At 35.8% G+C, this 15,516-nt stretch overlaps 2 protein-coding genes and 1 pseudogene across 4 annotated transcripts; 1 reads left to right on the top strand and 2 right to left on the bottom strand.

Annotated features, from left to right (window-relative positions):
• Window positions 1-897: 897 nt before the first annotated feature.
• LOC129351587 (5-hydroxytryptamine receptor 3C-like) lies at window positions 898-5,503 on the bottom strand (annotated as a pseudogene).
• A 1,682-nt stretch (window positions 5,504-7,185) lies between these two features.
• Window positions 7,186-8,555, bottom strand: LOC129376454 (receptor-transporting protein 3-like). The gene is made up of 2 exons (XM_055056085.1): window positions 8,234-8,555; window positions 7,186-7,677 (listed from the first exon to the last, which is right to left on the bottom strand). The coding sequence occupies exons 1-2, from the start codon at window positions 8,383-8,385 to the stop codon at window positions 7,347-7,349; spliced, it is 483 nt and encodes a 160-aa protein (XP_054912060.1). The 5' UTR covers window positions 8,386-8,555; the 3' UTR covers window positions 7,186-7,346.
• A 526-nt stretch (window positions 8,556-9,081) lies between these two features.
• On the top strand, window positions 9,082-14,886 carry dynlt2b (dynein light chain Tctex-type 2B). Of its 3 annotated transcripts, XR_008607932.1 has the most exons (6): window positions 9,082-9,224; window positions 9,964-10,097; window positions 10,584-10,653; window positions 11,729-11,792; window positions 11,887-14,560; window positions 14,676-14,886. XR_008607932.1 is itself a non-coding variant. In XM_055057415.1 (5 exons), the coding sequence occupies exons 1-5, from the start codon at window positions 9,175-9,177 to the stop codon at window positions 11,935-11,937; spliced, it is 369 nt and encodes a 122-aa protein (XP_054913390.1). In that variant the 5' UTR covers window positions 9,082-9,174; the 3' UTR covers window positions 11,938-14,886. The 3 variants fall into 3 exon arrangements, 2 of the variants coding, with proteins under 2 accessions (XP_054913390.1, XP_054913401.1); XM_055057415.1 differs by having other exon boundaries at window positions 11,887-14,886; XM_055057426.1 differs by lacking the exon at window positions 14,676-14,886 and having other exon boundaries at window positions 11,882-14,560.
• Window positions 14,887-15,516: the final 630 nt, after the last annotated feature.

Raw genomic sequence — 15,516 nt, 5'->3', positions numbered from 1 at the left:
ACACTGTCTATGACTCAAAAGCTGCAGATCATTGCTGTGTCTTAGTGTTCATTTTCTGTAATGTTGTAGCTTCAATATTCTCTATCCTGGTGAGAGGACTAAAAACCAGCAGTGCATAGTTCTGAGGGAAAAAAAAAATCATGGTTTTAAACTATTTTTCAAGTCAGAGTCAGAGGCTGGTGTTATCAGTTTCAGACACTCAACTTCAAACTAAAGATTTTCTCCAGTCCTGATAAATAGAATATAAACAATAAATATATGAAGATACAAACAACATAACAATGTCCAGGTTGCCATTTAACTTTACACCTTTAAAAAGTCAACATTTGATTACATGGAAGAGATCAAAGCACTCAAAGTATTCAGGGATTTATCACATATATCATATTTTGGTTTCATTTTACACTACAAATAGTCATCTTCACTTATCACAATGATTTGTTGCAATAAATTAAAATCTTTTTTATCATAATGTAAAACAGGTTGTCTAAAACAAACAGAGAAATAAACATAATTCAAAATCAATATCAATACAAATAATTTTCAAACCATCTATGTAATGTATTCCATGAAAGAATAGCACTAAAATAACATTTCAAAGAGGAATATGTTATATAAAAATTAAGAAAATATATAGTTACTAAACTATAACTATGTATTGTGTAGAAGTCATTGATGCTATTACTATGTTTCTTCAAAGTGATTTCGTATATTAAGTAACATATAGATCCAATAAATCAATTCTTACAATAGTACATTATTTATTCAAAACAATTGTGTAACTTTTTAATATATTGCATGTTGCACCAGATAATTTCAAAAATAAGTTAATGTTTAAAATTCTCCAAAAAATTACAACATTCTGGACAAAAAAAGGTCCCTCTGGCATTCATTATTCTACTGAGTGCAGGAGTTAACCCAGAGGACGATGATGGTGATGAAGCTGACTGATATGAAGACGATGTAGAGGCCAAACAGCAGGCGGTCAATGATGAAACCCACCTGGATCCATTCCTCTGAGCTCTGCTTCCCTTTCTGCTGCTGCTCCACCTCACAGCGGATGGTCTGCAGGACGCGGCTCAGGCTCTTCAGCTCCGTCAGGGCCTCGTCTTCCTCAGCTGGTCCTCCTGTTCCTGGAGGATTGACATCAAATCTGTCTGTTGTTCCAGGATCTGTGTGGAAGAAGCAATGAGACAGAACGTTATGACATTAGTCAAGATTATTTTCTTTATTTGATTAATTTATTTTCCTTCTTATTGATTTTTACTGATCTAGAATGAAGATTATTCTCTTTTAAATCACTTAAAAGATTTAAAAGAGAAATCTTTTAAACTAATGGATTTGGTCCTGAAAATGCAAGGTTAAAATCTAACTCTAAATAGATTTTATTGGGCTGAAGAACACAGACCAACCAAAAACGCAGATGTATCTAAAATGCAGCTTCCAGAATTTTGACCATAAGAAAAATGGATCATCACACCAGCTTTTGATCATTGCACTGCTTCTCTGTTTGTCCAAGGATAGAGCTTAAATCTTGTTGATTTCCTGTATAGGTTTTTGACCAAAATCAAACTCAGAGTTGCTGGTCAGATGTGAACCATGTTGACCCCTCAGGTCACCAGGGGAGGCAACATTTATTTTTTATACTCTAGATTAGCTGATGGCTGTTTAAATCAGGACCGAAAAGCTTGCCTTTGTATCCATAAAGGTCAAAAATTTACTTATTATTTCTAAATTGTCTTTGTGTTTTGCTTTTATGTGATGTGTATTATGTTTTTCAAGTATTTTGTTGCTCAACTTTTCAGATTGGATTGTCCTGCATAGAAATGGAGTTGTCTTGCCTGCAGCTTCTGTACCTGAACCCTCTGGTTTTTCTCTCCTTCGCGGCATGCAAACGAGACAGCCAAGAAAATTCAGAATAAGAATCCGAATCCATCGAGGGACGGGAGAGAAGTCAGATGAGTTCATCAGTATATTGGTGATGAGGATGGTCTCCAGCAAACTGGCCACCATCAGAACCAGGCAAAGAGAGAAGAACACGTCTAGGAAAAGAAAACTGTGATGTCAACATTTTAGCTAAGATTTATAACAGGACTTCTTTATATATTCGAAAAAGAGTGTTGAAAATATACTGTAATTTTTTTGAAGTTTCCCCGATTCAACATGCCTGAATCAAAAGTAATTTAGCTAGAACTACCTGAACATACTTGTTTTACTAGTGCTTAAATAGATAAAGCTATTTAAATTACATTTGATTTGTTGAAACTCAAGAGGACGTCTCCAATGCACTTTACTGAACAGTAATTATCTGAAGCTCAGACTGACTTATCAGAGGTATGGTGTTTCCGGTGATGGGCAGCAGGTCGTTCATGATGAGCAGGAACACCGTGTAGCCGAAGATGATGGTCATCTTGAAGGAGGACCTGTCTGTGCTCTCAGGAGGCAGCAAGAAGCTGAAGAGGTCCAACGTAATGAGGAAGCAGCTGGGGAGCAGCAGGGTCACTACGTACATGATGGAGCTGCGCTTCACTCGGATCTGAAGAGAGATCATAATCAGGGTTCATCCAGGGTAGATACTTCTGCACAGCTTAAAGATTTCAATACAGTTAACAGACCTTTTTTTACATGCTAAAAACTTACGTAAAATGCAAGCATGTATCGGTAAACACCCGACTCGTTATTTTTCTCTATTTTCTGTGCAGTGATGTCCACCAGTGACCATTCACCCATGGTGGTCATTACTTCCTTAGAGTATCTGGTCATTAATTCTGTGTCTCGTCCAAGAATAATTTTAAGCTCAATCGCTGGGAACAAACAACACAAACAACCAAGATCAGTGAAAACCCACAAGAGAAACAATATAATTTAAATATAAAATGATTTGGACCGTGTGAACGTAGAATGAAATAGGACAGCATTATTGGAAATAATTACTCGATGAAATTTTGGTTAAATTTGTTATCACAACCACAAAGTTCTGTGTAACTGCGTGGGATTTTATTTGATAGACCAAAAGTGAATAGTGCATTCATTCTGTGCATCATACATTGCTGCAAAGATGACTTTGCATGACTTTCTTTCACCAATAATTTTCTCCTTGAGACATGACAGCCCTAACAAACTTGTCATGGTTGGTTTACTTCTACTCCAATCTCTTGATTTATTTAGATGATGGACAGAACAATAGTCCAACATCTTTTGCTGTTGTTGCTTGGTTCAGATAATGCGAAGAGGTCTCCCTCTACAAATCAGGCCTCCATCTTGTTTTTAACATCAGACCTGAAGGAATGAAAATCTTTAACAACTGCTAAAATTGAACTTTTTCACTTCTAATATTATAAAAACAAAGGAATAAACACTAAACGTAATTTTCCACTACGCAATTTGCATGTCCATCATTATTAGGGGGGAGGAAATATCAGACTAAAAAGGCTAAATAAAAATACTTTTCAGATTTTTATTAGCTAGGAAAATGAAAACCTTTCATGTCACTTGATAATTATGTTAATTTTGGTGGTCTATAATTGTTAAAGTCTTCTGTGCAGTGACAGCTTGCTGTGAACTTATAGCTAACATCCATAATAACAGACTATGAAATTTTGTAAATGAAAAAAACGCATTTTCATTTTTTTTTGTTGGAGTGACTCACCATCGTAGATGTAGGAGTTGAAAGTTAGGGAACAGTTCTGTATGTCGAAGGGAAAGGCATAGATGTCGAGATTACAGGAGCTCACAACTCTGAATGGAAAAGAGTCGTGTACCCTACCATCGCTGAACAGGTATACGTATAGAACAGACGGTGCTTTGTTTTCCTCCATGCTAAAAGAGCAAAGCATGAGAATATGAAAAATAATTACAATTTTCATAAAAGGCAATAATTCTGACAGATTTAAGCTTTTCTGTGGGTAAATATTGCTCAAAACATGTCATATTTCATTAAAAAGATAGGTATTTCAGTAAGTTTATATTATTGTGCATTCCCAATAGCACAGAGTGAGTAAACACATGCAGTCATACAAATACATTTGGAAAGTCATCTACGTTTTCAAAGAGATGTCTTCCAAGTGTATTGATTATTAAAAATCAACTCACAACTCATTGATGACAATATCTGGAAGCCAGATCTTCTCTTTGGGAACTGAAATGTTGTTCATGCCACACTGAACTGGGTCCCACCTGCTAAACTCATTTGCCCACCACTGCAAGAAGAAGAAAAAAGTGATGATAGTACGCAGAGTGGCTCATGAAATCTTTGTCACAAATAAAATGAGTAAGTATATCGAATCTACGATTATAAAAATCAAGCTGGTTGATTATGATATTGTTCTGCTTACAAAGTGCATCCAAAGGTAAGTGATGAGGACTTGAGACTTTTCATCCTGAAAGACAAAACATTACATTGTTGAAATAGAACTTTTTCTTATTGTGCATCTTTGAAAATAAACACCAAAATTAAGACTTCACTAAAATTAAATGAGACATTGATGAGTAAATATGCTATATTGCAGGATGCAATCATTATAAAATTATTTTGATTCTAACTTGGAGCCTGACATTTTTTTCAAACAAAATGAGTCGTTCGTACATATTTTATATAAGAAATAATATGTAGGCTAATAATAACGTGACACTGAACATACCACTCCTAATATTCCGTACAGAGTGAAGTACATAGTGATGGTTGTTTGTGTGGTTTGGTTCATTACGGGTCGGATGGCCGCCAGGTCAAAGACAGGGCTCAGAGCTGCCAGCAGGCTCGGTTGGTCTGGTTTGGAGCAGTTGACCTTAAATGAGCTGCACAAAGCTGATGAGGACAATATACAGGCAAGTGAGGCCACATTTGTAGGCTGTGTTATAGTCAACACAACTGTCCACAAACAGAACATTTAAACATGCATATCTTCAATTTTTCCAAAGGGAGAATACATCTGAAAGTACCACTACTAATTTTGGATTGTCTCAGAAACTAAACTGCTTTCAAAAAAAAAAAAAAAGAAAAATGATACTTGTCATTAAAAGACCCACCTGGCATCATGAGAACAAGAAAAACCAGAGCAGTTGATGGGAAAACCCACTAAAAAAGAGAAAAAAAAATTAATAGAGAATTGAAGCAGCATTCAGCTTCTATGCACCACAAATCTGGAATAACCTTCCAGAAAACTGCAAAACAGCCTAGATTCCTTTAACTCTAGACTAAAAACTCACGTGTTTTGAGTTGCTTTTGAAACCAAATCATGAAACATTAATCAATAATCTAATGTGCAAAATGTAATGTTGACTGTGTGTTCCATGAATTTGTAATTTTGTATTTTATGTATTTCAGTTTGAAATGCCTTGTTGCTTTCAGAGGTGCTATACAGATCAAATTTGCTTAATTAACTGATTGATTGTGGTTTACTATTTGAGAGTAAATCAATGTAGTTATTTTCTGACAAATTGTGATAACCAGATTGTGCAGGAGGAGAAGATGCTTTACCTTAAGTGTAGATTCCTTTGACGCCATGACGCCGAGAGTAAAAGTTGAATTTTAGTAGCTGTAAGGCAGATGAAGCTTCTTCTCCTCTTACCTGTCTTGGAATAGGAAAACAAATTGAAACATCATGTAAAACCAGAGTAGGGGATGGTCATCTATACAAATAATGTTGGACAGACCAAACTCAAGGACGAGCAGCTCATTTCCTCGAAGTTTTTTCATGCGACGCAAACAAAAACCACAGTTAACATGATGCCCCTTGGTTTTCAACTCGCATGACATGAAGACTGACCACGGTGTTGTCAGATACCAGCGCTGTTGGTTACAGGCAAATAAACAGCGACAGAATGTGAGAAGTGTCTGGTTTCTGGCCAAACATGCAAGCTTTCTGCACCTTTTCATTAATTTAACAAACATCTTGCACATTATGTCACATATCAATCATCTATCCATACTTAGATGTGATTCAGTAGTTTTGTTCTTTAATAAATATTCAAAATATGATGCCTTCGAGTGGTGCTTTCCATTGTAAGGGTCAGGACTTCTATGGGTTGTGAGGTCTCAAGTGCTTAGATGTAACAGCAAAGAGGCAAAGCTAACAGCTGCCATTCAGCTAACTACCTTCCACTGGAAAGATCATTATTTTTCCAATTCGTCAGCCTTTGTCTAAGGCAGTTTCTTTCTGATATATCAGTTTTTCTAATGCAAAAAGATAAAAAAAAAAGAAAAGATTTTATAAGGAAGCATCTGCTTTATAAGGAAGCAGAACCATCTTCTTCCTTATAAAGGAAGCAGAGAGAGAGAAAATGTGTCTAGGTCATTCTACAAATTCCTAGCTTGCATCCCTCACAAAAAAAGCAAGTGATATCAAGATACCTTAGGTTTACAATTGCAACCTGCAAACTAAGTGGAAAAAGAAGAAGAAGCTGTTTTGGAACTATTGATGTTATCTATGCCACTTGAAAACAAGTAGACTATTTTTTTACTTTTGCATCAAATTCAAATGGCCAGCATCAGCACATATGAAAATAAATGTGAATGTTTAGAACGAGGATTACGGATGCCTTTCCCCCGGGCCTCATAAACTAGTGGTGGGGGGAAGCCTGATGGAGCCGTGAGAACGAGGGTGGAGAAGGCGCGTAGGAGTCGGAGTTAAAACTTGAGTGGTTACAATGAGGCGTGGTCCCATGCTGATGGACTGACTGCACGTGAGGTGCATGATGCAGAGATTGCAAAATGCTGGTGAGGCTGGAAAGAACAATAGATCTTCAAATGCCAAAAGATAATAGAGCCTTTAACATTATTTGGGACCCTGATAGCTTTGCCTCAAAAAGCTTTCTGTTAAAATGTTTATGTATTTTTTTTTTTAAAGTTGAAATAAATACACATTTTATATATAATTAAGATAACAAGGGACTTGCACCAAAGGCTTATATTTACCTAAAATTCTGCACACATTTTATTGACAAAAGTTAAAGTGACTGTTTCGTTTTTGAAATCAGCATTTTTTTATTTGCATGTTTCACCACATTAACAATAATTCAGAAAAAAATACCAATTTGCATTACATATTTTCTAAAATTGTTTACTTTTTACAACAGTATATAGAAATCAAATGTTTAAAATTTGGTTTTAGTGTTCATCTTGGCAAAAACTTTTGTTCTTATGTTTATTTATTCTTCAGTTAACCACATTAACAAGTCACTGACACATATCTTTACACAAAATGTTTTAATATATCATGTATAGTAATATTTAAATATATTGAGAATACATATTCATTTTTCATATGAATTTGTTTTTAATATAAGCATTTTAAATCAATGCTAAACAGACACTTTCAAAAGCAAGAGAGAGAGAGAATGTGTTTATGTCATTGTTTTGTACAAATTCCTAGCCTGCATCCCTCACAATGACCAGGCTCATGGGGACTCTTCACATCAAAGCTTCTGGGTATCTTGTTATGTTCTCCAAGGTTTTCTTGGTAGCACTTAATTCTTATTTTCATCATCAGGTTCTCCATGAGGACTTGAATGTTGTCAGACTCCACGCTTGGTTTCACCATCTGTGCATTGAGACATCTCTTGCAGTTTTGGCGCAAAGGCCTCACCTTGACTGTGCCTTGGCCATTCACAAGGCGCATGTGGAAAACCACCATGACTCGGTTTGAAGGCCAACTTCTCCTGCATGAGGTACAGCTGAATCTTTAAGAAAAAAAAAGACACTTCGATAAGAAGTCTATAATTCTGCGGCCAGATGAGTATGCTGTCCCTCCTGACATGTATATATACATGAAACAGAGCCATTTGTTTGGATTTTGAAAGTAGAAAGCTGTGTCACTTTTAACAGGAGGCTACAACTGTTGCTGTGCTATGTTGATTTACAAGGCATGTAATTGTGTTATTTTTAAATTGTAAATCTATTTTTATCTTCCTCAGTGACCACTATCTGATTTCACTGGATCAACAAATTCAAATTCTGAGTGAAAATTCTAAAATGAATTTTAGTCAGTGAGATTTTATAGGAGAGTAAATTACTTATGCCAACCAATAAGTTTTACTTTGTAAAACATCTTTGAAAACTGTAATTAATTTTTGTAATTCATCATACAAATGATGAATTTTTGAGGTAAAAAGTATTTTCTAATGCAAAATACTTTCAACATGCAAGTAATGCATGAACATTTAGATAGAGAAATAATACACATTTTTGTTAATACAAAATTTAGCAGAAGAAATGAATCAACAGTACAGTTCTAACCTTGCACTTGTTTTCCTGAAGTACTTTTTCCAGCCCATGTTTGGATTTTCAGGATCAATATTTTCATCAAACTCCAAATGCCATGAGTGTTCTTTTCGGTTAAGTGTTTCAATTTCAATCTGAAAGATGCGAATCCATTCCTGTTGTTCCATCTTTATCTTTTAAAAGAAGACGTTGGTTCCAGTGAGAGCTGGAACAGCTGATCTGTACAGTCAACAAACAGCTTGTGAATGTGACTCATTATTGTCCAGAGGCACTCACGAAAACGAAACTTAACACTGCGTTAGGCTTCAGTTTCTACTTATTCAGAATTAGAATTACTGAAAAGTCCATGCAGAAACGAAACTGAAAGGTGATACAACTGGGAGAAACACTTCCACCTGCTGGTCAAAGTCATAACAACATGTATTAGAATTCTAACATGCAGTTGGAAACCAACACACCACAACATACTCACAGCTGTAGTTTCAGAAAAACAGTGAATGAATAAGCATGCCGCACATTGTAGCCTTTATCTTTCACTTCACAGTTGTGCAACTTTATGTTGGTATATTATACAACCTTAAAAGAGTGGTGCAAGGTATATGTTTAGTGAATACACAAAATCAAAGAGCATAATTTCTTTTGAAGGTAACAACTGATAATTGATGATTTTTTATTTACAGTTATGTGATTTTAACCAGACTGGAGTAGTGCTTACTGATTCCACAGAAAAGCGGAGGCCAAAAACTTGACCACAAATTCAACTTAAAAAAAAAATACCCTCAAGCCTGCCAGCTGTGTTTTCTTTTTTAATTTCTATGACGCTGGTACGGGCTCTTATTTTGAAACCGGAAATGGGCGTCCATCGTCACTATAGCAACGGATACAATCTTGTAAGTTAGCGTGTGAACAAATTCATCTGTTTTTTTAATATTTGTGGCCCTATTTCTCAGCCAGACATGGTGGAGGAATCAGATACATACCACATCCGACCTAACCATCGGCTCAAGTAAGTTTGCTGAAGTAATTTCATGTTGTTGTTTTTTTCTTTTTGAAATATCAAGCGTTGCTAGCGAGATTTTGGCTAACGACAGCGTTTCGAAGTCGGACCATTAATAAACCTTTCTTGTACAAAGTTTACCTTACTATAACCTTGTTGCGCTAGTTTGAGATAACACTTGCAAGCGACAGTGCTTACAATTTTGTAAATAAAAATCTATCTATCTATCTATCTATCTATCTATCTATCTATCTATCTATCTATCTATCTATCTATCTATCTATCTATCTATCTATCTATCTATCTATCTATCTATCTATCTATCTATCTATCTATCTATCTATACACACACACAGTTATTTGAGTAAATTGATGTTTACGCACTGTTAAGCAAGCAGCTTATTACAGCAGAGGTAATAGTTAAACAACTGGGTCATTTTGAAGGACGTTGTAAATTAATACTGGTCCTGCTCGCTGAATCAAAGTATTTGACAAGCTTTTTGTCTTTGCTTGCAATTAGTTCTGTGTATGAAAAATAGTTTAGAGTTGTTCACTGTGTCACCATGAATGAGAGTTGAACTAAGTTGATGAATTCACAATCACATCAAACACAACAATATTATGATATTACTTGGGGCAAATAGAATAGTTATCTGTTGGACAATAGGTGAAAATAGATGCTCCTGTTTGACCTCTGTTGAGACTGAAGTTTATTTTCTTGTGTTTCTTTGAATTGTTAAATTTTCAGGTTTAAACCAGCCATCGTAAAGGGATACATTCGTAATATTATAAGGGAGCATCTTTCTGACGTGCAGTACGACCCAGAGACTGCGGCAGAGCTGACCCGCTCACTGGCAGAGAGCGTGAAGGACAAAGTGAAGAGTGAGTTCTGCATTGTCCTCCTTTGGGTTTTACAATGAGCACGCTGTGAAAAATGCAATGGTCAGACCAATTTCCTAACCAGTAGTGATTGACATATCACTTAAACCACAACTTGAGTTGATATTTTCTTAAAATGTTTTTAACTTCAGCAAGATGTGACATTTCTGCAGTATCAACACACAACAAGAGAAATAAAATGTAAACCAAATATTCTGCTCATGCTTTCAATTTATTTAACTGAGAGAAGAGAACAGGAGATACAAATAACTTAAATCAGAATGGATATACTAGCTTACTTTTTGTGGCCTACAACTTACAACAGCGGCAACAGATCTATCATGACAAAGAAAAATAATCATGTAACATTGTAAAATTTCTCTGCATATTATAAATGTAATGCAAGCTCTGACATACTTTATTTTTATTTAATTTATGGCTTGTACTTTGTAAACTACTAAAATAAACCTTGTTTTGTTTTGTGCACAGCTGCAGAATTTGACAGATACAAGATTGTTGTGCAGGTGCTCATCGGAGAACAACGAGGACAAGGAGTAAAGTAAGTTATATCCATCACTCATAAACAAAAACAGACTGAGTTTGTTAAAAACCATGAAGTCATTTTAGAAAGCACTTAATTCTAAAAAGAAAAACATTAGGAAGGAATGGAATAAAGTACAATGCTGAACAAACACAACAGTGTGTTACTACAAAGTGCCTGTCATCAACTTTGAATCTATAACAGAGCAATGGAGCGAGAATGGTAAAAGTTTATGGTAAAAGACATTTATTGTATATTTCTATATCTTTGTTCCTTCATTTAATCAATCAATCAATCAAATTTTATTTGTATAGCACATTTCAACAGCAAGGCATTCAGAAATCTGTGTTAGGGAGACAAGAAGAAATATATTTTAAAAGAAAGTAATCAGAAAGTCCAGTTCACAGTTTGGTGTTAGTCATGTAGGTGATAGAATGAACATGTGGAAGAAGGTTCCCTGCAGATGGCAACAAAATAAAATGTTTTAGCCTACATGTAGAACACCATTTTTGCAGAAAATGAACACTTCCTGAATCTGCCTGAATATGCAAGTGCTGCTGTAAAGGTGGTGGCAGTATCATGCTGTGGCAGTATCATGCTGTGGCAGTAGTGCTCTTCAGGTGGGAGAAGGAAACAGGCTGAGTTAATGACAGGGCTGTTTTGAAAAAATCGGAGATAAAAGCTGTAATTGGAGCAAAATTGGATTCTACAAGTAAAGACTCAAGGTGGCTGAAAATGAATGCATGCCACACTTTTCAGAATATTATTATTTAAAAACATTTAATATCAATGAGGCCTTTTACAAAAGAACTGATTTTGTGGCTGTCGTTTAAAAGTTCCAGGGTATCTAAGTAAACGTCGGTACATACAGTCGGTACATACAGTAAGAAGGGAAGGGAAATCTTTAAGTGACAGTCAGCATCTTACTTTAGCATCTCGTCAGAATTTATAACAAGGAGCTCTTGCTTTTCAAAGAGTATTTTCTCATAATTTACTATCAGGACAGAATGACAGTTTTACTAAATGTGTAAAAACATACAAGCTACCTTTGCTGCTTTGAATGTACATTCCTTTCTGACATATTTTATTTCAGGATGTGTGCTAGGTGTTTGTGGGACGCAGACACGGACAACTATGCAGAAGACGTTTTCATGAATGTAAGCACTCCATCAGATTTAATCAACACAATAAAGTTTTATTTGAGAATGTTTCTTTTTTTTTTAAACAGTGTGTTTCCATCCAATAGGACAGCTTGTTCTGTGTGGTGACAGTTTTCGGAAGCTATTATTACTGAAGACTTGAAGCATGGATGACAGCAAATCCTTATATATAGAGATAAGAAATGAACATTTGTGAGATGGCACACTGCCAGCTCTTCAGCTTCTGCAGAGTGGAAATATGTCATTTCTGTCTCCTTTAGACGTATGATTCTCACACAGCCTGTGTAGGACCTTTGATGATGTAGTGATAATGTAATGAATGCCCTCAATATAATTTCCTGACTTGAGAAGATAGATATTGATGACAGAAGCTGTTTGAACAGCTAATTCTGGATTGCACCTAATGATGTTCCAGTCTGGACTCACAGGTGTTGAAAAGATTGTGTCAGCTCAGCTGGGCAAAATAACTTTCCAAAATTAATTTTATTTTAAAAGATAATTTAATAAAAATAAATTATCTTAATCGACACATGCTATTGTTTATCCTTTGTAGCAGCTGTATCAGAAAGTGTCAGCATCATAACAGAAATGATTATCAACTTTTATAATTATAGAACTAGTCTACACAAATCTAAATACTTGGACATATATGGATTGCATCACAATTATTACCACTTTTCTTTTATTCTGCATTCTACAAATTCTCGTACTTCACACTTATGCTTTAACTTAGTTTTTTGTGAATATTCAAATGTCCAAATGTTTAGAGCTACACAGACAGCTTCTATAATGAGTTAAAGAAACTGCTCATATTTGGAAAATAATACTATCATCAAATTTATGCTGAAAAATAATAGCCTTGTAAAGAAGTTAATAATGAAAAATGAAACTATATCCTTGCATGCTGCTGACTAAACAGACAAGGCAAAACACATGGGACTTAAATTTTTTATGACAGAAAAGAGTTTTTTATTCCCACAAAATGACTCATTCCTGCGAGATACAACATGTGAGGTGTCTCAATTTTCCTCTAAATTAATCCAATAAAATTCAACATCTACTTTTTTTCAACTGTTTCATATCCTCAACTTCCACTTAAACCTGATACTTTACAGATAGTTACTGTCAAATTGAGTGCCTGGTGCAAGTTCTACTGAAGATTTGCTTAATGTGGAAATTACAAAATACTCTCCTATTGTAATCATTTGTTAAAATGAAAATAGGCGTTTTGTATTTTGTTGTCTTCTCGTTCCCAGTGAAGCTTTAAATGAATTGTCTCTTAGTTAATATTTTAAAAATCCAACTCGCTGGCTGTCTTCCTGTCTTCTTTATCTCTGCACAATCTGTTTTCTCTTGGCTTTGAGAAAAGCAGTGTTTGTCACTGATACCTTATCTTATCTGCTGATGTAAGACTGCTCCAGAATGAAAGATGTCTGCTGCAGCAAAAACATCACTGTAACTCATAGTGGTTCATGGGTAAGTAGGATTGTAGAAATGTTCTTCTCCTCTACTTATATTACTTCTATCTTTCAGGAGACTGCATAATGTAAACTGCTCTGGTCTAGGAGAATTCCCAGTAATCTGCTATCAGCCATTTAATATGTTTACACTAAATGCATAATCTCCCATTTAAATATGAGCAAACCACATCAGCACACAAGGATGTTTTCTTGGTCAGGCTAAGGTAGGAGCAGATCAAATCAGCAGTTTCAAAATTAGAAACTCGAGCAAATAGTTTTGTCGATATATCCCGGGGTTATGTTTATTCAGCAGATTTGTTGTTTACTGCTGTGCTTCAGCCCACTGTCATAATGCATGTACAGTTAACTTGGTGTTATTGAATCTTGGGGTCTTTGATTTTATTCCAGGATAAATTGCTGTTGAGTGATTCTCAATTTCCTAGTTTCTAGATATTCTTCACTGTTATTCTTTCAATGCTTTATGTGTCTTTAGTTGTAATATTTCTTTTAGTGTTTAAAAGAAATACTGTAAAATAAATATTTATACAGTATTTCTTTCTGTCTGTTCAAACAATGTTTTCATTTTAAGTTTTTACCTGTGCAGCAGCTCTTCACAATGGTCTTTGGTTGATCTTTGAAGGCAGACAACTTTCCAATGAAAATATCCAGCCACACTTAACTGTCCTGCCTTCAGCCTCGTCATTTAAAGCTCTAACTGAGACCTGCAGACTCTGAGGTGATGGATAATATTTTTGCGGCATGATATGGATTGACCTGTAGATGAACTATGTCTTCTGTGGTCTCTTGAGCAAATTACGTCCCAAACATTTCTGCTTGTGAATAATCTATTTTATAATAGAAAGGTAATTTTCAAATAGTTTTAGAATTACCTTATAAACCTTTTTAAATAGAGGAGGAGCAATTTTGGTTTTGTCAGTAATTTCAGGTGGTGCTGTCATTATTTTATCACACACCTGAAGACTCCAGAGCAGTAACTGGCTAAATGTTTAGTTTTCATATTTGTTCTCCTATGTTTCTACTTGTCCCAGGTTACTTAAGCCCAGTTCACAGGTTTCACTCGGAGGCATTCTAATTCCAGCTACGAAGTCCCTCCAAATTAAAATTCTGCGCTGCCACACCTGAATTTAGAGTGAACAAACTAACATGGACATCGACGTTGAAGGGGTAACTTTAGTTTGCGGACTTATGTTAACCCAAAAAAGACGTAACCAAAAACCAAAGCTTTGGATTAAGAACTGGAGACACTGCGAGCAAGGATTATATTTGTTGCATCGCAACATGGAGGTGAGGTTTTTTTCTTTTTTTCATAAAAAATACTGTTTTTAATGTTTTCGGTTTGGTCGTTTAATTAACCGTTACCGTTTAAGTATAATTTTTCGCTGTGTTTATGTTGTTGTAGAATATATGCATATGACGGAATGACTGAAACATCAGAGCAGCTTGAAGTAGAAGAAAGCATTTCCTGCATATTCGTTATTAGAAAATCGGATGGCAGTTATTCTTTTTTCCCCAACTGACCGCGAAAGCTTAACGTATTCCAGCTCCTTTCATTTAAACTTATTGTATTGTTTAAAATTGTATTATGACTGCAGAATAAAATCAAATGCACCATTTCATGGTTGGTTGTGCGCATGCGCGGGGCCGGGGCGGATGTGGGTTTGGACAACTTCCGGTGGCTATAGCGTTAGCATTAAATGGCTAGGAAAATGTCTCGGTCTCAGCGCAGTTGTTTTTGTTCAGTCCCTGGTTGTTCATGTGGGGCAAGAAAACAACCTTATCTGTCATATCATGCGTTCCCTACGGACCCGGACCAACGGAGGCAGTGGATCCAGGCGATCCGAAGAGATGAAGATCCGGACTTTTGCATAAGGACGGGGAGCACTTTTGTATGTAGCCACCACTTCAGACCGGAGGATTTTGTTAGCGGATCCACCACCAGCCGCCTTAAAAGTGGAGCTGTTCCTTCCCTGTTTGCCTGGAATAACTTCACTGCACCGGCAATGAGAGAGTCTGCTTTCGAGAGGACTAAGAAACGGCAGTTTGTCCTCTCAGAAAGCTAACCAGGCTGAAGATGCTACTGCGGACCATGATTATATGGCACATCCACCCGCAGGTAAAAGATATAACTGTTGCTATAATAATAATATTATTATTATGGTCACATAATAATGAAATTATGAGATTATGTGGTTATGTATATTGTGGAGAGATTAAGTCAATGGCTGTATACATACATGCTC

This window comes from Poeciliopsis prolifica, unplaced genomic scaffold (assembly GCF_027474105.1).
Source record: "Poeciliopsis prolifica strain line A6 unplaced genomic scaffold, Auburn_PproV2 SCAFFOLD002, whole genome shotgun sequence".
Lineage (NCBI taxonomy): Eukaryota > Metazoa > Chordata > Actinopteri > Cyprinodontiformes > Poeciliidae > Poeciliopsis > Poeciliopsis prolifica.
Note: the sequence above shows the minus strand (reverse complement) of the source record. Positions and strands in the feature narration are given on the sequence as shown.

Coding starts and splice junctions, on each gene's coding strand:
- LOC129376454 (XM_055056085.1), bottom strand. CDS start 8,385: ATGGAACAACAGGAATGGATTCGCATCTTTCAGATTGAAATTGAAACA. Junction 7,678..8,233: donor TTCAGGAAAACAAGTGCAAG/GTTAGAACTGTA, acceptor TTTTTCTTAAAG/ATTCAGCTGTACCTCATGCA.
- dynlt2b (XM_055057415.1), top strand. CDS start 9,175: ATGGTGGAGGAATCAGATACATACCACATCCGACCTAACCATCGGCTC. Junction 9,225..9,963: donor CGACCTAACCATCGGCTCAA/GTAAGTTTGCTG, acceptor TTAAATTTTCAG/GTTTAAACCAGCCATCGTAA. Junction 10,098..10,583: donor CGTGAAGGACAAAGTGAAGA/GTGAGTTCTGCA, acceptor TTTTGTGCACAG/CTGCAGAATTTGACAGATAC.